This window comes from Mytilus galloprovincialis, chromosome 6, assembly GCF_965363235.1.
Source record: "Mytilus galloprovincialis chromosome 6, xbMytGall1.hap1.1, whole genome shotgun sequence".
NCBI lineage: Eukaryota > Metazoa > Mollusca > Bivalvia > Mytilida > Mytilidae > Mytilus > Mytilus galloprovincialis.
Genome location: NC_134843.1, coordinates 92,516,197 through 92,540,731, shown reverse-complemented (window position 1 = coordinate 92,540,731; position 24,535 = coordinate 92,516,197). Strand labels below are relative to the sequence as shown.

General features: G+C 32.2%; 1 protein-coding gene across 1 annotated transcript; it reads left to right on the top strand.

Annotated features, from left to right (window-relative positions):
* The first annotated feature begins 5,131 nt into the window (after window positions 1-5,131).
* On the top strand, window positions 5,132-22,721 carry LOC143080724 (BBSome complex member BBS4-like). The gene is made up of 13 exons (XM_076256723.1): window positions 5,132-5,237; window positions 6,714-6,807; window positions 7,522-7,665; window positions 8,031-8,142; window positions 8,497-8,569; window positions 9,015-9,068; window positions 17,872-17,999; window positions 18,585-18,639; window positions 19,391-19,612; window positions 20,083-20,254; window positions 20,382-20,451; window positions 21,231-21,360; window positions 21,818-22,721. The coding sequence occupies exons 1-13, from the start codon at window positions 5,172-5,174 to the stop codon at window positions 22,331-22,333; spliced, it is 1,836 nt and encodes a 611-aa protein (XP_076112838.1). The 5' UTR covers window positions 5,132-5,171; the 3' UTR covers window positions 22,334-22,721.
* Window positions 22,722-24,535: the final 1,814 nt, after the last annotated feature.

Below are 24,535 nucleotides of genomic sequence, written 5' to 3'. Positions count from 1 at the left end.
GGCTTTCGAATACATTAACCTAAATGTTTGTGTGATACATGTGCATATATGTATGTAATCAGTATCTTCCATAGATTTGATTTTCAAAAGTTAAAAGGGTGAGATATAATTCCTTTTTTGTGTATTCATGGTAACAATCTGCATTTATTTACCATAAAATATTGAAAAAAGGGGGTTGAAAATGTCAAATATCTCCCAAAAATTTGGATAAAACTAGAATTTCAAGGCCTATGAGTGATACCTTTTCAGAAACTGTTGACATTAATTTACCTAATGATCAAATAGAAAATGGGTGTCTTTCGCCTCATTTTTTTCGTAAAATTTAATCACAAAGTTCGTGCGACAAAAAGTTGGAAACAAACATTACAATAATTGCCGGACCAATGTTTGGTATGAATATGCAAGTACGGACTGTCATAGAGAAAACTGCAATATTACGCACATTACATAATCTTGATGTTCATATTTACCCACAATGAATATAAAAACAGAAGATGTGGTATCATTGCCAATGAGACAACTCTCCACGCGAGACCAAAATGACACAAATTAACAACTATAGGTCAACGTACGGCCTTCAACAATGAACAAAGCCCATACCACATAGTCAGCTATAACAGGCCCCGAAATGAAAAGGGGGCAGGATTAAAAAAAATACACAGTAGAAGAATTCTTATAAAAAATTGAAAACAACACGTTTAATAATTTCAATGCGTCCGAAGCGCTTTTCTAGATTTACCTTCATCAGGAACGCTCAAAGCCAAACATTTGAAATCCGAGGATAAAAACTATAAGCCTATTGAACAGCCTGAAATTACAAAAGAATAACAAGACAGACATATAACAAATATTGGTCCAAGAAAACTATTTTAATCTTCAGCTATCCAAAGATGAATTTTATTGCACACTAGCTCTCTGACTCATATTTGAAAAATCCACAGGGGCCAAAATCCGAAAGTACACACCTAACTTAAATAAACACATCTGAAAAGTTACCAATTCAACACTGTAATTATTTCGACCATACGTGGTTATTTTGACCTAAGAGAAGCACATTGACTGAGGCCTAAGTCCGAGGTCGATATGCTTCTCTATGATGTCGATATAATTTACTGACCTTAACTCTATTATTGATCAACAACTATTGCTTAAACAATGTAAACATGGAGATTTCTAAGATGTATTTTATCAACATGTTGTATGCTCTATGAAAAGGCTAAACACAACAGTATTGGCGTGCAAACTAAGCAAATAAAAATGTACATGAGATCTCTCAAAGGGTTATATATCGACATGTGATACATCAGAGCGTTTTATATCGGCCCATGATATATACATTGTTTATATTATCTGTTAGTGTATACCGAACATCTTTTTATTCCTTAAACATGTTAAACACGCAAGTAAAATAATAAAATGAATGTCTATTTTTAAGATAGTGTCATAAATACATCAATTATTCGTGGACCAAAAAAAACAATTCGCCTCTGGGGCATTGGTATATAATGAAAACAATGTAAACTGACCGTAATTCAAATGGCGCCTTTATCTAATGTGAATATATAACATGTATTTCTGTTATCTTTTTCAGATGCACCGGCTGGAGAAGACATGTATATACTAGGACCAATTCTCTTTATCTATATATATCCAGAAGTTTTTCTTTTATTTCAATATACTCATTTATGTATTGTTTTTAAAGAAAATAAATGTATGCCTTTCCAAATGACATATGTATAAAGAAATTTCAATATTCCTTATTTTATTTTTGCTTTATATTTAAATGCATCAAATAAATTTAAGCAGACATGATTTGTAGAACAGGATGCAACCCTCTGGCGTACCGTGAAAAGTCGTAAGGTTGTAAGTCACTGGCGTTGATGGAATATGCTCGTAAACTTGGCCTGCTGCAAATCAAATCATGCACATGGGTCTATTTTGTTAGATAAGGGTTTGGAGGAGGAACAATTTGATAAATAGAATTGAATACATGTCATTTGGTAAAGTATATATCATAAATATATTTATTTGTTTTCTTGAACCTTTACTATTCAATCACAAAGACACTACACAAATGTGCTTTCAATATACACTGTGAAACGACTGAGAGAAAAAAGTGCTATTAAAGAAACAAATTACAGCCGCACAATAAAGATCGAATGGAGGAATTACTCATTGACATGATAAGTATAAAAATATGATATGGTAACATCCTATATAAAAGGCGTAATAATATGCTTAAAGCAGTGCCATGGAAAGATAAATAATTGGAGGACAAATAAAACCACGCACAAAAAGACGATTAACAAACAGTCCAAAAGACATTACACTCAACACGTACAACTAAATATTTAAAATGATGTAGCTTGAGTACCCTAACGTGTTGTTTATTGGAATTACAAATCTTGATGATCGATAAACAAACCCAAATATTTGAGGAATAACCTTAATTGGGGAAGGGTTTACTGCTTAATATATGAAGATACATACAAACAGCAGATACATTTAGTAATTTAACAAATTTTATAGTGTTATGGTATTTTAATTGGTAGGAAAATTGGTGTGTGAATTTTTTTTATGTTAAACGAAGAAGTATATCAATAGGCCAATATTTCTCATAGACAAGATTGATACATCTTAGATTTTTTTCGAGAAATATTAATACGAGTTCGTTGACCGTTGTTGAATACCTGTTTCACAGATTAATACGTACACTTTCTTATTGACCGGGGCACCTGATATATTCCCAAGTTTTCTTTTTTGAGTTTTAGTTTTGGTGGATTCGTGCTGCTTTAGATTCCTATGTTTATTGGGTTTTTTTTTCATCCTCTTTTTTTTTAAATTATTTTCCATGGCGTAGTCCGTTGTTCTACGACTACACGTTTTGAGCGTCCCTTGGTTCCATGGCGTAGTCCGTTGTTCTACGACTACACGTTTTAAGCGTCCCTTGGTATCATCCGCCTTTATTTCTTTTTTACCGTACGGCCTTCAACAATCAGCAGAACTCATACTGTAGCAGATGCATAAAAATCAAGAAAAACGCCTCTTGCTTAAATTGACTAGGTGCAAGGACGATTTCATTGAATGTTGGTCTCTTCTGCTTATTATTCGAATTTGGAAATGTTTCTTGAACTTCTGTGGTTTAGCTCAATACTTGTACTGAATTTGCATGTGTTGTATACTTATGGCCAGTTGGAAAAAACTTGAAATTTGGTTGTTGGTCCGAATTTGTCAAAAGAGGTTATATAAAAGGGACACAAATAGAAACTTGGGCACGGTAGTTACGTTACAGATTGGAAGCCATGATATTTTTTCACTCAAAAGGTGCAAATAATGGTGCTAAATTCGAGATACGAATAGATTAGCATATTTTAAGCTCAGAATATTTACATACGGTATATTTAACTTGGTATAGATAAATGAGAGGAGATGTGGGGTATACTCCAATGAGACAGCAATCCAACGATTTACCAAAAGTCCATGTTCTATCTTTACTAAACGTTCAAGCTCTAAGTCTCTCCGAGTCCCAAAAAGTGGTGAGAAATGAATAGAAACTATCAAAGATCTGAAGAAAAAAACTTAACTTACCACACCAAAAAACATGAGATAGAGAAACCTATAAGTGTTCTAGACAAACAGATTTCATAACTGCTAGTATAACACTAGAAATGTATTATGATTCCAAATTAGACAACTAGTATACAGGTCATCATTTTTTTTATTTCAATAAATTATAAAGCTATTAAACAGATTGTTTTTGCGATACAGTGTGATTTATTAATCAAAATAGTATTATAAGCCAGGAACATGCAGTAAATAGAAAAACGAAATTAGTCTACAGTTTCAGATTATAAATAATGAAATAAGCCTCAGCACATAATTTCACTCCGTTTTATCGAGGGAACCTCAAACGTGTTGACCATATGCCTTATTAGGGATCAATAATTCTGAAATATTTAGATTTAAAATTTATTTGCTGTTATTAGTTTAGAAAAAAGTTCAAAATACTTTGTTTAAAATACTTTAGTTATTGAATTTAGGTGATTTAAATTTTCTGTTGTAACAATTATAACATTTTGATCATAAACATTTTAATTATGTGTAACAAAATTTCAACACACCAGAACATGAAATATATAGTTGATTCAATATTTCACAGCTTGAATTTCCTTAACAGAGTGGTTGCTGCTTACAAGGATTCAAACTGATTAAGTGGAAGTCGCCCTTTGTTTTTTAGATTGTTAAGTTTTCCATTTTGTGCTTTGTAGACTGCCGCTGACTTTGTCTTTTGGTTCGTTTTTAACATGGTTTTGTCCCTTTGTCTTTGACTATGAGTTTAGTATCCATAAGGTATCTTCTGCTCTCTTTTTAAAAATGGAAAAATGTAAAATGTACACACCTATTGACATTTTTATTGCAGTAATGTTGAACTTATTGTTTTCTCTTACCATTCATGTGAATGTAAACTACATTGATATTCACTGTATTCTTAATTATGTCACTGCATGAACCAAACGAATTTGCATTTATGGCCTTTATGTCCTTAAGTTGTGCAACTGTTTTTGTTATGGTGTGGGGCGATTTGCCAGTGACCAGTGATTTATAATAAAGTTAACAACGAATATACGAACAAATAATGGTATTTCGTATTACTTCATGAAATCGGTGGTGTTCTGTATAACTCTACATTGCGGTGGGGCGATTTGTCTCAAGTTGCTTCCCCGTCGATTTATTCAAGTAAAAATAATACCAGAATAAAAATAAACAACGGCAGAAAAAAAAAATAACAGAACAAATAATAGTAGAATCTCATTAGTATTGCTACATAAAATAGTGGTCTGTATGATTCTACATCTATGAATATCATGTTCATTCATATCGGATAGGTTAATTATTGGTACGTTATTATGCGTTGTTAAATATAATAATTTTGTATGTCATAGTCTTCACTGTAATGTTCGAGTGTTATATCGATTTAAAATTTTGATGACTTCGAAATATTCAGTATTGGAATTTTTTGGAAAAAAGAAAATAGCTCTATTATTTTGAATTAATATATATTCAGGAATTATATATTCAACAAAGTTGTAAACACGAAAGGAATTAAATAATTTTTTGGTTGAACTCCCAAACTAGAATTCGAACAAACCTCTGTAACTATTCCTAACAATATGGCCGATGGAGTGCGAGAAGGCAGTCCACTGCCAGATAAAACTGTACTTACAGAAGTAGTTCAGGTATAAATAAGAAATATGTTGCTGTAAAATTCAGTTTCCATGTTATATTATCACTGTATATAAATCAATTGGCAGTCACTACAAATACAAAAGGTCATATAAATATTTCATTAGCACAAACTCATCAACAATAAATGGTAAAGGCTCATGGTATACATACCTGCCAACTGTCACTATTTGAGGGAGATTTCCTCCATGGAGGCTCCCAAATGAAAATTTTGAAAGAGCAATTTTTTCACCAATTTTAAACAAAACAATTAATTTTACAATGGCTATAGGCTTGTAAAAGTATGAAGAGGCCAAAAACAACATTTAAATGTATTTGAAGGCCCTCTTTAAGGATTTGTAGAACTATAAGAGCCATCATGCACGTAAAACCCCCATGGGCATTTCGGAAAGTTGGCACTGGCAGGTATGGGTATATCATCTACATAGTTGGTCAAACATAATAAGTATTGCAAATAATGACTATATTATATTAAATATGTAATATTATAAGGCCTAAAAAAAAAAATCTGTGTTTCCGATAACATCATTTTGAAAAACAGGGTCAGTTGATACCCATTTTTTTTTTTTTTTTTGAAGATCCAATAAAAAAATTAGGGTCAGGGCTAAAAAAACAGGGTCGGTCTGGTTACTGGAAACTCCGATATTTTTTTTTCTCGGCCTAAACAATGATTATTTATTAGACATATTGACAATTTTATAAAGTTTGTTCTGCTTTACGCAGTTTCAGACTGTCTGAAATGAAAGAGGAAGTCAATTTTAGGATTGTGTATGAATTATTATTTAATAAAAAGATTATATTATTTTTATGTTTTTGAAATTTTGTAGGATCAATGATTATATTTGAAACTTTTTGTTAAAATATGGCCCTTTTAGTTGAGTATTTTTCACAATGTAAAAGAAAATGTTTTTCATTTTCAATTTGACCAGAATTACATACAGAGCAGTATCTCTCATTTCTGGAAATATTTAGATGTCTCCCTCTTTCAATCATCAGTATATGAGCGCTTATACCTTTATCAAATATATCATGTATATTGCAGCTCTGTCACTTCTGTTTTTCAATATATCAACATAGGGTGGTCTTCTGCCCATTATGTAGACACTCTTGAACAAGTCTAACTTGGCTAGAAGAGTGTATGAAAAGACACTTTTTATTAGTATTTTTAAAAACACTAAACAATTCTATACATGTACATTGTACCTTGGCATGAATCCTGGTCCGTTCGCCCAAAATCATGTTCGCTCCCATTCTCGTTCTCAGCTTTTCACATTCACACCTCATACATAGGGGGGTAGGAGGGGTCCTGAGCCCAAAATCCCGGACTCAAAAACATGAAATATGAAGTCCTGAATTTAAAAAATCTAAATCCCACCATCCCAAAATTTGAAAAAACAAATTCTCGGATGCTGAAGACCTTTAATATTCTTTCCAACTGACTTAGTTTTAATAGAGTGTTCCTTTTGTAGGAGCCAGTGAAGATAGCAGGAGCATCAGACATAGACACCTCCTCTGATGTACCAAGTATACCAGCTGGTCCTCCCAAACCTAAACCAAAAAGAGGTATAGAATACATGTACACTTGGTATTACTTGTATTTAACTTTATTATAGTATATATAATTTGTATTAAACAAAAATAGATTTTATAAAATAATTAAATTCAATGGCAATGCTGCTGCATCAATCATCCATGGTTATGATAATGATAGAGATAACAAATTGGTTAAGCATTAAAGCGCTATCTAAATAGTCAGGATAAAATCTCAAAATTAGGCCAGTTTAAGATGTTTAAAGTTCTAATGCCTATATATGTTTGAGGCAAAATTCTAAAATATTTTTATACTGATGTCTGTCAGACTGGTGACTTATGAGCATCTGTAGAATTTTATTTAATATATTTATCTTACTTCTTGATTTTGGTGAGTTATTGCATTTTGAATTGCTTGCATATTGTGTTTGCATTCTTCTGATTTTGTAGATGAATCTTTAAGTTTTATCTGGATTTTCCGTCTATCACTGTCTATTGATTAATTTTGGTTTTCATTTTACAGTAAGTAAAATTTAAAGAAATGTTTTGTAAACGCCATCCTTATGATCTCCACTTTTGCTGGTGTGAATTCTGTATTAGGCACTGTTTTAATGTAAAACTAAGGAGATATTGGTTGAATTGACATTGAGACTTCTGAACACCCGAAACAAAAGGATGTACATGTAATCAAATTTAGATTTAAACAAAATATTCTAATTTTACTGAAGTTTTTTACTTTATTTATAGCACCAGAACTACCAATATTTGAGAGAAAGAATTGGTTGATACATCTTCATTATGTCAGGAAGGAGTTTGATACATGTAAATCACTCATCAAAGAATCAATGGCCGAAAGTGGGGGCATGTGTGAATATGCTGTGTATGTGCAAGGTAGGATTGTTATGTAGTTTTATATACCAGTACTTTTGACAGGGAGTCTAGCTACATGTAGATAGAACTTAATGAGAGTTGGAATAGAAATATGCATGTAAAAAAAATATATTTATACATTAATGATAAATTTTTCCTGAATTTCATTAGTGACTATTATATTATCACTTTAGTAGCAATCTAATAATTAGTTGTTGCAATGTTGCCACTGTAAAAATTAGCAGATATGTATGAGCCAGTGCTTTTTATCATGTATGTATAATTTCATTTTTTTATGAAGAAAACTTTTATAATAGTATTAAAAATAAAAAATAAAATATATATAAATAAAAAAATCTTCTGTTATTACATAATTATATTTTCAGCATTGATATTAAGACAGGAAGGTAGGATACAAGAATCTCTAGAACTGTTTCAGACATGTACACTACTAAATCCTCATAGTGCTGATAATCTGAAGCAGGTAGCTCGATCACTGTAAGTCATAGTTTTATCTAGATCATGAATACTATATTAAGATTCACAACTAAAATGATTTTAAGGATTTTATTTTCCATAAACTTCAGTAGTATGAAAAAGAATCTTTAGAAATGTTAAAATTGAAATGAAAAGCTTTACACTTATGTGTACAAACATTTATTTACTTCAACTGATGCACATTGATTTAGTTTAGAATATTGGTTTGAATTCATTTCAACACCAAATTGAAAAGTTTGTATTTATTAGTACAATGTGTTTGATTTTTCATTCAAAGGAAATGGATTTAACCTTGATTGTTCTAATTTTATATCTAAAGATAGTTTCTGAAACTTGTCCCATTTTAATCAACAGATTCCTTTTGGCCAGACACAAAGCTGCACTTGATGTTTATAATGAAGCCATAAAACTTAATGAGAGAGATTGGGTAAGTCGTTTAAGTTTTAACACATCACAGTTATAATTTTCCATATTTGTTTTTAGATGATGAAAAAGGAGCATTTCATTGTTGTTTTTAAACAATATGAATAGGGGGAAAGTATAGTGAACCATTAAATTTGCATAATCTTTTCATAATTGTTGATTCTGTAATGTACAAATGTAATATTAACATCTATTTTGCCACTGGAGCTTTCAATTAATTTTTGTTTAAACTGAAAATTTTACATACTAATTTTTCTGATTGTCAGGGTTGAGAAATTGAAAGTCAATTTGTGTTGTTCTGGAGTTACCTCCCATATAAGTGTAAAATTAGATTGAGTTGTCTCCCATATTGTGACTACATAAAATCTAACTATAAATTATGAAAATAAATTAATTCATGAGCAATACAATATGCAGTATTCTAATTTGGATGTTTTGAATATTTACAGGAAATAGCTCACAACCAAGGAGTTTGTAATATGTACTTGAGAGAATATGACAAGGTATTTAGTCAAATAGAGAGAGAATACGACAAGGTATTTAGTCAAATAGAGAGAGAATATGACAAGGTATTTAGTCAAATAGAGAGAGAATATGACAAGGTATTTAGTCAAATAGAGAGAGAATATGACAAGGTATTTAGTCAAATAGAGAGAGAATATGACAAGGTATTTAGTCAAATAGAGAGAGAATATGACAAGGTATTTAGTCAAATAGAGAATATGACAAGGTATTTAGTCAAATAGAGAGAGAATATGACAAGGTATTTAGTCAAATAGAGAGAGAATATGACAAGGTATTTAGTCAAATAGATAGAGAATATGACAAGGTATTTAGTCAAATAGAGAGAGAATATGACAAGGTATTTAGTCAAATAGAGAATATGACAAGGTATTTAGTCAAATAGAGAGAGAATATGACAAGGTATTTAGTCAAATAGAGAATATGACAAGGTATTTAGTCAAATAGAGAGAGAATATGACAAGGTATTTAGTCAAATAGAGAATATGACAAGGTATTTAGTCAAATAGAGAGAGAATATGACAAGGTATTCAGTCAAATAGAGAGAGAATATGACAAGGTATTTAGTCAAATAGAGAGAGAATATGACAAGGTATTTAGTCAAATAGAGAGAGAATATGACAAGGTATTTAGTCAAATAGAGAGAGAATATGACAAGGTATTTAGTCAAATAGAGAGAGAATATGACAAGGTATTTAGTCAAATAGAGAGAGAATATGACAAGGTATTTAGTCAAATAGAGAGAATATGACAAGGTATTTAGTCAAATAGAGAGAGAATATGACAAGGTATTTAGTCAAATAGAGAGAGAATATGACAAGGTATTTAGTCAAATAGAGAGAATATGACAAGGTATTTAGTCAAATAGAGAGAGAATATGACAAGGTATTTAGTCAAATAGAGAGAGAATATGACAAGGTATTTAGTCAAATAGAGAGAGAATATGACAAGGTATTTAGTCAAATAGAGAGAGAATATGACAAGGTATTTAGTCAAATAGAGAGAGAATATGACAAGGTATTTGTATTTAGTCAAATAGAGAGAGAATATGACAAGGTATTTAGTCAAATAGAGAGAGAACATGACAAGGTATTTAGTCAAATAGAGAGAGAATATGACAAGGTATTTAGTCAAATAGAGAGAGAATATGACAAGGTATTTAGTCAAATAGAGAGAGAATATGACAAGGTATTTAGTCAAATAGAGAGAGAATATGACAAGGTATTTAGTCAAATAGAGAGAGAATATGACAAGGTATTTAGTCAAATAGAGAGAGAATATGACAAGGTATTTAGTCAAATAGAGAGAGAATATGACAAGGTATTTAGTCAAATAGAGAGAGAATATGACAAGGTATTTGGTCAAATAGATAGAGAACATGACAAGGTATTTAGTCAAATAGAGAGAGAACATGACAAGGTATTTAGTCAAATAGAGAGAGAATATGACAAGGTATTTAGTCAAATAGAGAGAGAACATGACAAGGTATTTAGTCAAATAGAGAGAGAATATGACAAGGTATTTAGTCAAATAGAGAGAGAATATGACAAGGTATTTAGTCAAATAGAGAGAGAATATGACAAGGTATTTAGTCAAATAGAGAGAGAATATGACAAGGTATTTAGTCAAATAGAGAGAGAATATGACAAGGTATTTAGTCAAATAGAGAGAGAATATGACAAGGTATTTAGTCAAATAGAGAGAGAATATGACAAGGTATTTAGTCAAATAGAGAGAGAATATGACAAGGTATTTAGTCAAATAGAGAGAGAACATGACAAGGTATTTGGTCAAATAGAGAGAGAACATGACAAGGTATTTAGTCAAATAGAGAGAGAATATGACAAGGTATTTAGTCAAATAGAGAGAGAACATGACAAGGTATTTAGTCAAATAGAGAGAGAATATGACAAGGTATTTAGTCAAATAGAGAGAGAATATGACAAGGTATTTAGTCAAATAGAGAGAGAATATGACAAGGTATTTAGTCAAATAGAGAGAGAATATGACAAGGTATTTAGTCAAATAGAGAGAGAATATGACAAGGTATTTAGTCAAATAGAGAGAGAATATGACAAGGTATTTAGTCAAATAGAGAGAGAATATGACAAGGTATTTAGTCAAATAGAGAGAATATGACAAGGTATTTAGTCAAATAGAGAGAGAATATGACAAGGTATTTAGTCAAATAGAGAGAGAATATGACAAGGTATTTAGTCAAATAGAGAGAATATGACAAGGTATTTAGTCAAATAGAGAGAGAATATGACAAGGTATTTAGTCAAATAGAGAGAGAATATGACAAGGTATTTAGTCAAATAGAGAGAGAATATGACAAGGTATTTAGTCAAATAGAGAGAGAATATGACAAGGTATTTAGTCAAATAGAGAGAGAATATGACAAGGTATTTAGTCAAATAGAGAGAGAATATGACAAGGTATTTGTATTTAGTCAAATAGAGAGAGAATATGACAAGGTATTTAGTCAAATAGAGAGAGAACATGACAAGGTATTTAGTCAAATAGAGAGAGAATATGACAAGGTATTTAGTCAAATAGAGAGAGAATATGACAAGGTATTTAGTCAAATAGAGAGAGAATATGACAAGGTATTTAGTCAAATAGAGAGAGAATATGACAAGGTATTTAGTCAAATAGAGAGAGAATATGACAAGGTATTTAGTCAAATAGAGAGAGAATATGACAAGGTATTTAGTCAAATAGAGAGAGAATATGACAAGGTATTTGGTCAAATAGATAGAGAACATGACAAGGTATTTAGTCAAATAGAGAGAGAACATGACAAGGTATTTAGTCAAATAGAGAGAGAATATGACAAGGTATTTAGTCAAATAGAGAGAGAATATGACAAGGTATTTAGTCTAATAGAGAGAGAATATGACAAGGTATTTGGTCAAATAGAGAGAGAACATGACAAGGTATTTGGTCAAATAGAGAGAGAACATGACAAGGTATTTAGTCAAATAGAGAGAGAACATGACAAGGTATTTAGTCAAATAGAGAGAGAATATGACAAGGTATTTAGTCTAATAGAGAGAGAATATGACAAGGTATTTAGTCAAATAGAGAGAGAATATGACAAGGTATTTAGTCAAATAGAGAGAGAATATGACAAGGTATTTAGTCAAATAGAGAGAGAATATGACAAGGTATTTGGTCAAATAGAGAGAGAATATGACAAGGTATTTAGTCAAATAGAGAGAGAACATGACAAGGTATTTAGTCAAATAGAGAGAGAATATGACAAGGTATTTAGTCAAATAGAGAGAGAATATGACAAGGTATTTAGTCAAATAGAGAGAGAATATGACAAGGTATTTAGTCAAATAGAGAGAGAATATGACAAGGTATTTAGTCAAATAGAGAGAGAATATGACAAGGTATTTGTATTTAGTTAAATAGAGAGAGAATATGACAAGGTATTTAGTCAAATAGAGAGAGAATATGACAAGGTATTTAGTCAAATAGAGAGAGAATATGACAAGGTATTTAGTTAAATAGAGAGAGAATATGACAAGGTATTTAGTCAAATAGAGAGAGAATATGACAAGGTATTTAGTCAAATAGAGAGAGAATATGACAAGGTATTTAGTCAAATAGAGAGAAGGTATTTAGTCAAATAGTAGTCAAATAGAGAGAGAATATGACAAAAAAAAAAAGTTAAAACACAAAAATACTGAACTCCGAGGAAAATTCAAAAAGGAAAATCAAAAATCAAAAGGCAAAATCAAAAGTCCAAACACATCAAACGAATGGATAACAACTGTCATATTCCTGACTTGGTACAGGCATTTTCTAATGTAGAAAATGGTGGATTGAACCTGGTTTTATAGCTAGCTAAACCTCTCACTTGTATGACAGTCGCATCGAATTCCATTACATTGTCAACGATGCATGAACAAAACAAACATACTCAAAGAGTAAAAATGTCAAAAATAGGGGTACAACAGTCAATATTGTGTTATCATCTTAATATCACTACATAAACAACAAATGTAACAAAGTAGCACAAAAAGGCATACATCAAATTTAACATTCTCATTTTGCTATTCTTATACGGCTGAATGTATCTATGTAAAGTCTACCCATAAATGAAAGAAGGTTTTCATTACTGGTGTAAAATTGCGTGTTTGAAATTCGCACAGGTAGACATAAAAATAATTTTGTCGTATGACGGCATACATAAATGCAGACTCACGTAAAGTAGATATAACAAAAACCAGATTTAAAAGTAATAATAATAAATAAAATAATGGTGTGGTTCAAAGTATGACGGAATACATAAGTACAGTTTCACGTCAAATGTATATCATAAAAAACAGACTAAACAGAAAAAGTAGTCTTATTGAATAAAATAGTTTAGTCATTCATAGTATGTCAAGATCCTTAAGTAAAAGTAATATCAATAAATGAAATAATTTTGCCGTTTAAAGTATGTGGTTTTACGTAACCACAGAGTCACTCCAAATGAATATCTAAAAAAGACATATAAAAGAATACTATAATACGTAATTAAGATGATAACAAACGTCAGTACGCAAAATCTATATTTCAAGACCATCTTGTATTATTTGTGAAGTTGATACGGAATATTTATCAACAAGTTCTGGGTATCTTCCGATGAACTTTTTTAGAAAAAGGACGAGGCGTTCTTTGACATACCCCTGGTTCATCAATTTTCTGCTCAGACACTGGTGACGTTTTACAAAGTCTGAATAGGAGCTGCAAGCTCTTGAATACCTAATAAGTTGGGAAATATATATTCCATATGCAGGTGAAGTTGGTATATTACTACTAAGGTGGGGGAAATTGATAATTTCAAAATTAAAATCGTCTCGTTTGTCATAGATTCTGGTACTGAGATGACTGTGTATGTCAAATTCGAGGTATAAGTCTAAAAATGAGGCAGAGGAAGCCGTGTCTGTGATCTCTTTAATTTCTAGTTCTGGTGGGTATATTAATGGAATCCAATCAGAAAAGTTCGGATTGTTAATGGAAAGAACATCATCAATATATCTGAAAGTGAAATTAAATAACCTGGCTTCTTTGATCTTCTTGTTTTTGACAAGTGTCTGAAGGAACTCCGATTCATATGAAAATAAGAAGAGGTCGGCAAGGAGAGGCGCACAGTTCGTTCCCATAGGAATGCCGACAATTTGTTGAAAAAGTCTACCTCCAAATTCAACAAATATGTTGTCAATAAGAAACTCCAGCATACTGATCACTTGTTCTTCTGTGTAGTATGTTTTACCCTTTTGTTCCTTATTAACAAAATATGCCTTATGGTATCCCAAAGTGATAAATTTATAGCGTATGCTACCATTTTTATGATGAAAAGCATTGTGAATGATTTCTTTTAGACGGGTTTTCAATTTCACATGGGGAATGGTTGTATACAAGGTTGAAAAATCAAAAGTTTTAATAGAACTAATTTCAGAAAAAGACCGAGATTTAAAATTATCCAGAAGTTCTTTAGAGTTTTTCAGAATCCACATATGGTTAATACCACTACGTGAGTAAACAGTTTCACAGTATATCTGAAGACCCTCTTTAACTGCGGACAGAATTTTAGTCAATCTAATGGACAATTCTTTAGTAGAACAAGCAGATGAGCCGGCAATGTACCGTTGTTTGTACGGAATTTTGTGAAGTTTAGGTATCCAATACAAACAAGGTAAGTCCTCCGATTTGTTGTTCAATGCAATGTTCATAGAAGCCATGAAGGACTTATGATTCGCCAAAATCTCATCCTTGTCAAATGATATGTTTTTGTATGTGGGATTACCTGAGTGTTCATTTATTCCTAATTCTTTTATAAGACACTCGTAGTAATACGATTTACATACAAAGACAATATTATTTGAAGCTTTGTCCGCAGGAACAACAACATACTTATCTTGAAGAGATGATAGACATTTCACAGCCTCTTTGTCACTGAAAATGGACTTAGGTCGATCATTCACACAGTTTTTCAACTTATGAATGCGACGTTTTATCAGAGACCTGATTGTTTTGACCCATTCTGACAAAGTGTTCAGTTGCACTTCTTCTCGCTTAGCCCATGCTCTGGCGTAGTTCTCAATGGAATCCATAATTATTTTAAAGTTATGGTTCCAATTGATGTGTTGGGGTTCTCTAAACTTAGGACCACGAGAAATCACCTTTCGGAGATTTTCATGTTGAATAATGTTTAGATCCCCAGTAATAACATGGCCAGAGGGGCTGTAATTGTAAGGCGAGTTGGAACAGTCACATGTCAGAGGTTTATTTAGGTATTGTTCTAAATCAAGATCCTGTAATGCTTGTTTATAGTTAAATATTTTGGGTGCAATGGTTTTGGTGTAACTGTAGGATACAATAGGAACAGACTGATTTTGAAAATAAATAGGAATTTTAGATGTTACCTCCTTGTGATGTAGAACGTTGCTGATGTTGATTGCATCAATTCCTCTATTGTTAAAGTGAACAGGAAGGAATTTCCTCTTTTCCTCATGTAAAGGTTCCGATCTTACTGGTTTAAAGAGACGGAAAAGAGCTACATCACAAATTATACTGACAAGTCTGTATATTGGAGAAAATGTATTAGTACCTCCTTTGTCAAGTGCATAATCTCTCAAACATTTTAGAAAATTAACCGGCAGTGAAAAAAGAATAGTTCTAATGTAATGTAACCCTAACGGATGATGCAGATGAGAAAGAAGGTCATCAAAGCTTCCAGAGGCCGATCTCGATTTGGAAGACTTTTTTACATTAGGCCGATGGTAACGTTTTTGTCCATGACTACGTTGGTTTCGTAAGGTAGTATTAAACAAACTCATTACATTAACATCACTGCAGGCTGGACTTGACAAATTTCCTACTCCTTTGACATTATCATTGCAACCATATGGCATTGCAGTACCTAGTTCCCTTATCCAGAAATTTTCTCTATCTTTTCGGAAAGGAGTACTAAGTACTGGACTATTTGTGTGGTGATAAATTTTCTCGATGATGCGTACTTTCATAGATAACGAAGGATCATGGTCAGGTTGATTAAAGTGGTTATAAAGAACCCTGAATTGCGGATCTTTATTATCAGACCGGTGTTGATTCATCCTTTTACGTAAAGTTTGTCGAGTTTCACCAACATAAAGTAGTCCACACAAAGTACATTCGATTCCATACACTACATTGTCTGTGGAACAGTCCAGAGGTTCGAAAGATTTAGTATAATACGTTTTTCCTGTTAAGTTACTGGTGAAATCAGGAGTCGTGATTAACATATCACATGTCTTACACGTGCTCCTTTTTCCTTTTTTGTGTTTACAAGAAGAAATGATAGGTGTTGATTCACTTGTAGCAGGTGTATTCAAACAGTCGAAAATATTAACGGAACATGGCTTTAATTTATGAAAAGTATCTGAATTTTTAAAGTAGTAATTACCTTCTGGCTGAACGTACGTCAAATCAGGGGTATCCCGGAGGATATTCCGTGGAACACACACATCAAATGCTACAGTGTTCCGTGTAGCAAAAGGGGACCTTGGTAACCCGGGCGACGTCCCAGTCAAATAGAGAGAGAATATGACAAGGTATTTAGTCAAATAGAGAGAGAATATGACAAGGTATTTAGTCAAATAGAGAGAGAATATGACAAGGTATTTAGTCAAATAGAGAGAGAATTGAGAATATGACAAGGTATTTAGTCAAATAGAGAGAGAATATGATAAGGTATTTAGTCAAATAGAGAGAGAATATGACAAGGTATTTAGTCAAATAGAGAGAGAATATGACAAGATATTTAGTCAAATAGAGAGAGAATATGACAAGGTATTTAGTCAAATAGAGAGAGAATATGATAAGGTATTTGGTTAAATAGAGAGAGAATATGACAAGGTATTTGGTCAAATAGAGAGAGAATATGACAAGGTATTTAGTCAAATAGAGAGAGAATATGACAAGGTATTTAGTCAAATAGAGAGAGAATATGACAAGGTATTTAGTCAAATAGAGAGAGAATATGACAAGGTATTTGGTCAAATAGATAGAGAACATGACAAGGTATTTAGTCAAATAGAGAGAGAATATGACAAGGTATTTAGTCAAATAGAGAGAGAATATGACAAGGTATTTAGTCAAATAGAGAGAGAATATGACAAGGTATTTAGTCAAATAGAGAGAGAATATGACAAGGTATTTGTATTTAGTCAAATAGAGAGAGAATATGACAAGGTATTTAGTCAAATAGAGAGAGAATATGACAAGGTATTTAGTCAAATAGAGAGAGAATATGACAAGGTATTTAGTCAAATAGAGAGAGAATATGACAAGGTATTTAGTCAAATAGAGAGAGAATATGACAAGGTATTTAGTCAAATAGAGAATATGACAAGGTATTTAGTCAAATTAGTTTTGTAGGTTTAAGCATTGAGAAAGAAACAACTAAAACTTCCACAGTTAATTTTGTTGCATTTTGTTGCAATGACTTCATTAATGAATTAAAATAAAAGTATATCAAAATCAATGAAAACTTAAAAATAAATTTTATTGAATTAAATGTAAGGACCTCTGTGGATGAATCATATATAATATATTGTTAAGTGTCAAGAGATCAACAAATTTAAGTGATTTATGCATTTGCTCATTGTCAGTAAGATGACCAATCAACACCATTAGCAAATAAAAAATCATTTTCAATTGTCATTGACAACAGGGACATTTTGCAACTGCCTAGCAATCTTGTATCCAATTTAACTAAATTAATAATTTTTTATCTCTTTGTAGGCAAAACATTGTTTGACCCAGGCTCTGACATTTAAAAGACATGAGATAACATTTTTAATGCTGGGGAAAATTTATTTGATGGAGGGAAATATAAATGGTGCAATAGATATCTACAAACAGGCTGTGGAGTGAGTATAAAAGTTAAACAAGATAAATGGTGCAATAGATATCTACAAACAGGCTGTGGAGTGAGTATAAAAGTTAACAAGAAATATAAATGGTGCAATAGATATCTACAAACAGGCTGTGGAGTGAGTATAAAAGTTAAACAAGAATATAAATGGTGCAATAGATATCTACAAACAGGCTGTGGAGTGAGTATAAAAGTTAAACAAGAATATTTGTCCATAAAACTATCGCATTGCCATGTTTATTGAACAACACAATCTGGATCAAAAATTATTTGGCATATATGAAAAAAAAATCGTTTCATAAAATGAACAACTGTTCAAGGATTGGAGTTGATATATAATACCACAACTTCATAGTAAACCACCATAATCTGAAATGAAGATCAGTTACTTTTTGCATAATTTTAGCTTTTTCCAAAATTATTTTTGAAAAAGTGTATTCTTTCTTATGTTCTCCGGTATATTATCTTGGTAATGCCATTAAGTTGTTTCATGGAAGCTTAATATGTTTTCTGTAAAAATAAAAGTGACTATCAGAACTAAGTATGTGAAGATGTTATATAAATATTTAATTGGTTTCAGGTATTCTCCAGAAAATCCTGACATGTTAACTACTCTCGGTTTGTTGTATATGCAGGTGAGTGAAAACACAACTTAATGTACAAAATGACAAATGAATTAATAACATACCTGTACAATGCTTAAAATTGTTTAATATTCAAATTCTTTCTATTCCGCCAGCTTGAAAACCTACAGTAACCTATAATATGGGAGGTTGTGGGTTTTCGTACTTTATGGATCAGGATGAAACCAAATACTTTAAAAAAAACAAAATCTGCTTTTGTTCCAAGCAGGAGCCATTAAGGATTAAATATTAGCCTACAGTCATAAAACTGTACACCTAACTTGTACTACAAAATTTGTGCTAGAAACAACAATTCAGTGTTTTGATAGGTTAAAATCTGAGAATGGTAATTGTACTCAAAATGTTTATGACAGGTGAATTTGGAGTCTGAACCATTGTATAGGGATGGGTTATACTCTCTTCCTGTGGGCTGTTACTCTGTAAGGTTGCCTATAAGAAATCAACCATAGTTTGTCAACCTTATATACAGCAGGGTATCTACATTTGAACAGTACCTATTATTGCCCTGAACATGCATGTGATAGTAATTACTAAATGTAAGATTTTAAATTATACTTTGAAACTATGTAATAAATCTTAAAACAGACTCAATAATAGTATTTATTGTTGAACCATATTTATTTTTTTCACTCGCCTAAGTGCAAACTGATTAAGAAAATATAACAATGAACTATGGAATTATAGTTATTTATTTATCTCAAAGAGTGCATGTTTTCTCATATTATTATGCATTTTTTTTTAGGTAACCCAGTTCCAAAAAGCATTTGAAAACTTAGGCAATGCCATGACCTATGACCCTTCCCATGTGAAGGCCATCATGGCAGCAGGAAGTATGATGCAGACACATGGTGACTTTGATGTTGCTCTGAACAAGTATAGAGTAGCTGCTGTGGGGACACCTGAGAGTCCTCCATTGTGGAATAATATTGGAATGGCCTTCTTTGGAAAGAAGAAATATGTGGCTGTAAGTAATATTCTTGCCCTAAAATTGGCCTAAGTATATTTGATTTAAATTTGAAAGCCACCAACTATTAATTTTTTTTTTCAGATAAAATTTATGTGCTTAGTTTGAATATATACCGGTACATATAGATGATCTTTTCCACTGAGGTCCCATGCAGTTCTTTTAATTTACTGCTAACAATGTGTCAATAATGAAGGCATTGTGATGTTTATAATATATCAACATATTTATAACTAGGTCAGTGTTTGACATCTTAAAACATTGAACAGAAAAAAAGCCAGTAAACAGTTTAGATGTGCCAGAATAAGAATTATACAAAAAATAGGTATTATTGTACATTCAATTAATTTACCTGTACACCTGAAAAGCTGAACAGTTGAATCTCTGATAAGATGGATTTGATTACAAATAGAGATTTTCTGTAGTATTTACATTAGGAAACTTGTTTGATATTGTTTTTCCATCCACAGGCAATAAGCTGTCTAAAGAGAGCCAATTACTTAGCTCCCTTTGACTGGAAGATATTGTACAACCTAGGACTGGTACATCTCACCATGCAACAGTATGCCTCAGCTTTTCACTTCCTTAGTGCTGCTATAAATCTCAGACCAAAAATGTCAGCGTTATTTTCATTACTAGCAGGTAAGTAGATAAGCACTTGTTAAATAAAGTTTAAACCTTGTATGTATTTTAAAACAAAAACAAAATTGTAATCATTGCAAAAGATTTTTTAAATGTTATTTTTTTATAACAAAATTTATAATTTCAGTGGCATTATCGTATTTAGAAGACCCAGACAATGCTAAGCAAGCTTATGAACAGGCCATTGGTCTTGATCAGTAAGTTTACAATTATATGGTACTTGTCAATTTTCTTTTATAAGGAATTTAACCATTTGTCATATGAACACAACATTTTTGAGTCATGAAATAAAATGAAATTAATGTTTCCATTGCTCCTATTTGTATAGACAACTGTCCTTGCAATAATGTCTGTAAGTGTTGGCACACCTTCTCAAAAGACACAGAAAACTGTCCCATGCAATAATGTCTGTAAGTGTTGGCACACCTTCTCAAAAGACACAGAAAACTGTCCCATGCAATAATGTCTGTAAGTGTTGGCACACCTTCTCAAAAGACACAGAAAACTGTCCCATGCAATAATGTCTGTAATTGTTGGCACACCTTCTCAAAAGACACAGAAAAAACATTTCAGCAGTCTTCAACTTTGAATTACAAAATGAATATACATTATACATGTCTGTCTGGATTTTAAAATCATATTTGTAGTACCTATTGGTACACAACAGCCCGAGTGGATTTTGCTTTTTCCACCGGCCCACCCGTGCCCACCCTAGCTATAATCTCTTTTTTTGTAAAAATAGTGATAACAAATGCTTATCTGCTTTTTTCAATTGACTGTACTTGCCAGTCTTTTGATCAAACAAAAGAAATTGAATGCCCACTCCTATGGGTGGGCAGAGTGGACAAGCTAGAAATTTTGCCCACCCGGTGCCCACTCCCACTGTGGACTGGTGGACAAAGCAAAATCCACCTGAGCTGTAGTGTATTGCAGAGCTTAAAGAGGCTCATATTGATTGAGAATCATATTTTTACAGGAAAGATCCAAACATCCCATTGAATTTTGCTATATTTTTATATAACAAAGGAGAAAAGAGGGAAGCATCTAGTCAGTTCAGGGAGTTTGAATCTAGAGTTAAAGCTGGACAGATGAGCTTGGATGCTGAGGTAATGTTATCAACATTTACCTATGGTGATGTTTTAAATAAAACAAGTGGCCTTAAAAAAATTTCAAGAGAAAAATTATCAGTGTCAAATTTTATGAAACATTATGGGGTCACTGGGTTGGTTTTTGTTGTTGAATCACTACAAAAAAAACAATAAACAATTCAGCATGACTGCAGCACAGTTGTTTTTGTTGTTTTTATGTTTTTTTCACACTACATAACAGCAAGAGGTTCAGCATTGATAGGGAAAACTTATATCTGATAAAAAAAGTTAAATTCAATGTATGAATCTACAAAGTCTTATACTATCAGACTGATTTTGCTTTTCAACAGAAAAGAGTACAATATTTTGAAATAGTTAAGAAACAGGTTGTGTTGAACAATTTTTTTATCGTTATACAAAACTAAAAAAAAGTTTGTAATATTTGCCATTAAATGTCATTATATTTTATATTCAGTCACAAGAAGCAGCCACCAAATTAGCTACAGCCCTACAAGTTGGTGACAGCTTGGTCTGGAAAACACAACCAAAGCCAGAACCTCAACCAGAGTCTCCATCAGACTCTAATGCTAACAAACTACCACCATCTTATGTCAAGGAGCCACCAGTATCCCAGAAAGACACTGGACCAGCCGAAGTCCCTCCGTCACCAGCCCCAACACCAATTATACCACCGTACGATCCATATGAGGATGACAGACAATCCAGAGCTAGTCATCGTCAAGAGGCAGAAACCCCAACCCCACATCCTGCTCCAAATAGGGTTATGGGTGGACTACCACCACTGGCGGCCATGGGTGGCATGGGTGGTAAGGCACTCCCTGCTTTGTCACGGACGATAAGACAGTCTGATATAGATAAGTTACCGCCCCCTCCTTCCACAGAGCTTCCACCATCCTATGATGAGGCTATTGATGAACATGAACATCCTCCCCCTTCAAAGGAGAAAAGACAAATGGAACCAGCTATGTGAGGATTTTAAAGTTGAAGGACTTCAGTATTTTTTAAAACGAATTTGGTGGCATGTGTAATAATGAATGGTGAATTGTACCTCCCTTTGAGGTGATGACACAAAAACATATTTTCCAAAATCCAGAATATTTCATTCTCTTTTCTATTTCTCAAATATTGCCCCAGTTCGAGTCAACCTGTGAAAAACATATGAGATTGGTAGGATTAGTCACATTTTTTTGCTCTTTCTCAGTTCATACACATGTGAGTCCATATTGTAAACAAGCATGGTGCCAGTTAAATAGCTGACACTTAAATGAATGTTGTAAGATTTTTGGAGTACAAGCAGAGATTGATTTTGTATTTTATTAGCATACCCTGAATACTACTTCAACATCTGTCTTATGACACAGCCACAATATGAACATCAAAAGATAGTATGTATGTTCTGAATACAGCAAAGTTTTAATCATATTAAATAATCCTATGGAGGATTTTGAAATTGAAATTTGATCTTTTGAAACACTGAAAAAGTTTAATTTGTAAATTAACTTATTGACCTTTCAGATAGTTTTGTCTTTATATCTATTTATAGAATTACATCTGTATGTTTGTGAATTTGTCTGTGATATTTGTTATGATTTCCTTTTAATAAAAAGAAAAAAGCATTTATGTTTTAATAAACAAAATTTAGCTGGGCTAGTAAGGTATACTGTGGATTCATTTATTTTCGTGGATACCGATTTGTGTGGATAAGGGAAAGGTTTATTTTCGTGGATACCGATTGGTGTGGATAAGGTAAGGGTTGTATTTACGTGGATATTTGATTTTGTGGTTTTGTAAAAGTCTGTATCAATGCCAATAGAAGATTGTTCTTGTTGAAATCCATGAAAATTGGTATCCAACGAATAATAATGAATCCACAGTAATACTCTTTTTAAAGCTTGTCTTATTTGTTAGCTTAAATTGCTGTTTCTTTTCCATGTCACTGGTCATACTTTTTACTCAGCATTTATTATTTACTCAAGATTTTGAAATAATACATATGAATTTAAAAAAAAAGGAGATGTGGCATGATTGCCAATCAGAGGACTATCAATCCAACATAGATGTAAGCAACTACAAGTATTGGTCATCATAAATCCTCCAAAAATGAAACGTGCAAAATACATTCTGTATAGTCTGACAGCTACTAAAGTCCCCACATGACAAAATATGAATAGTTCAAACGAAATAAAAAAAAACGACTTGATTTATGATAATGATGAAATAAATTTGTGAGTGCTCAGCCCTCTCAATCTAACCTGGGACAGTGGTGTGAATTACCACAAGAGCAAACTGGAAAAATCAGACCAAATTAAGGGTACTCACAAGAGTCAACAGTTACTGTAAGCTATTTCAAAACCAATAACAAAGTCATCTTTGATCTCTGATACTTAAAGTTGATACTTAGTCGAGGAGAATTATTTATGAGTTAACTCATTTGAATCAAAAGTCTTTTCCCAGCATCATAACTCGGGTTCACTGCCAAGAGGCATTAATCAAGGGCACACAGAGTTTCTTCACTGTTAATTTGGTCAATCATTATGCAGCCTCAATGGTCGCTTTAATTTATAATCATGTGACACAAAATACGCGTATAGATGTCAAGATCATTATCACTGCATGGAGAAGATTCACTATAAATGTTTTGCAAGCATTTTTATTTCTATATTGAGCTGGCACATATAATTTCTAAACATATTGAATTTGAACTTCGATGATAAATTGTTTCATTATAATAAATCTTATTTTTGTATTTCATCAAGGATTTGTATAGTATTTCTATACAATTCCTTGATTTCATAATGTAAATCCCAGGTCAAAAACCATATTTTTAATCTTTACAAAACTTGCTCAGTTATGCCACAGGATGTGAAGAAAACACAATAAAGGTTGAGGTTAAAAGGTCAATGGTCACAACAGCAGTTGTTTGGGTGAAATAGGGGAAATGTTTGTTTCTGGATTTCTGGAGAATTTCCCATCAAGAGAATAAAGCCTCTAATGGTGTGTTCATCGGAATAATATAAAAGATCAAAGTCACAATGTCTATAAATAAGGAACTTCCGGACAATATAATTTTAGACATAAATAACATCTTTGGTGGATAATAAGGATATAGTGATCTTGAGGTCAAAAGTCAAGGCTAACGTGTCAATTTTGTCCAGCTTTCTATAAACATGTT

What these genes read in the sequence shown, in the direction of transcription:
- LOC143080724 (XM_076256723.1), top strand. Translation starts at nt 5,172, where the DNA reads ATGGCCGATGGAGTGCGAGAAGGCAGTCCACTGCCAGATAAAACTGTA. An exon ending in CAAACCTAAACCAAAAAGAG is followed by an intron (nt 6,808 to 7,521) that starts GTATAGAATACA and finishes CTTTATTTATAG; the next exon opens with CACCAGAACTACCAATATTT. An exon ending in GTTATTTTCATTACTAGCAG is followed by an intron (nt 20,255 to 20,381) that starts GTAAGTAGATAA and finishes TTATAATTTCAG; the next exon opens with TGGCATTATCGTATTTAGAA.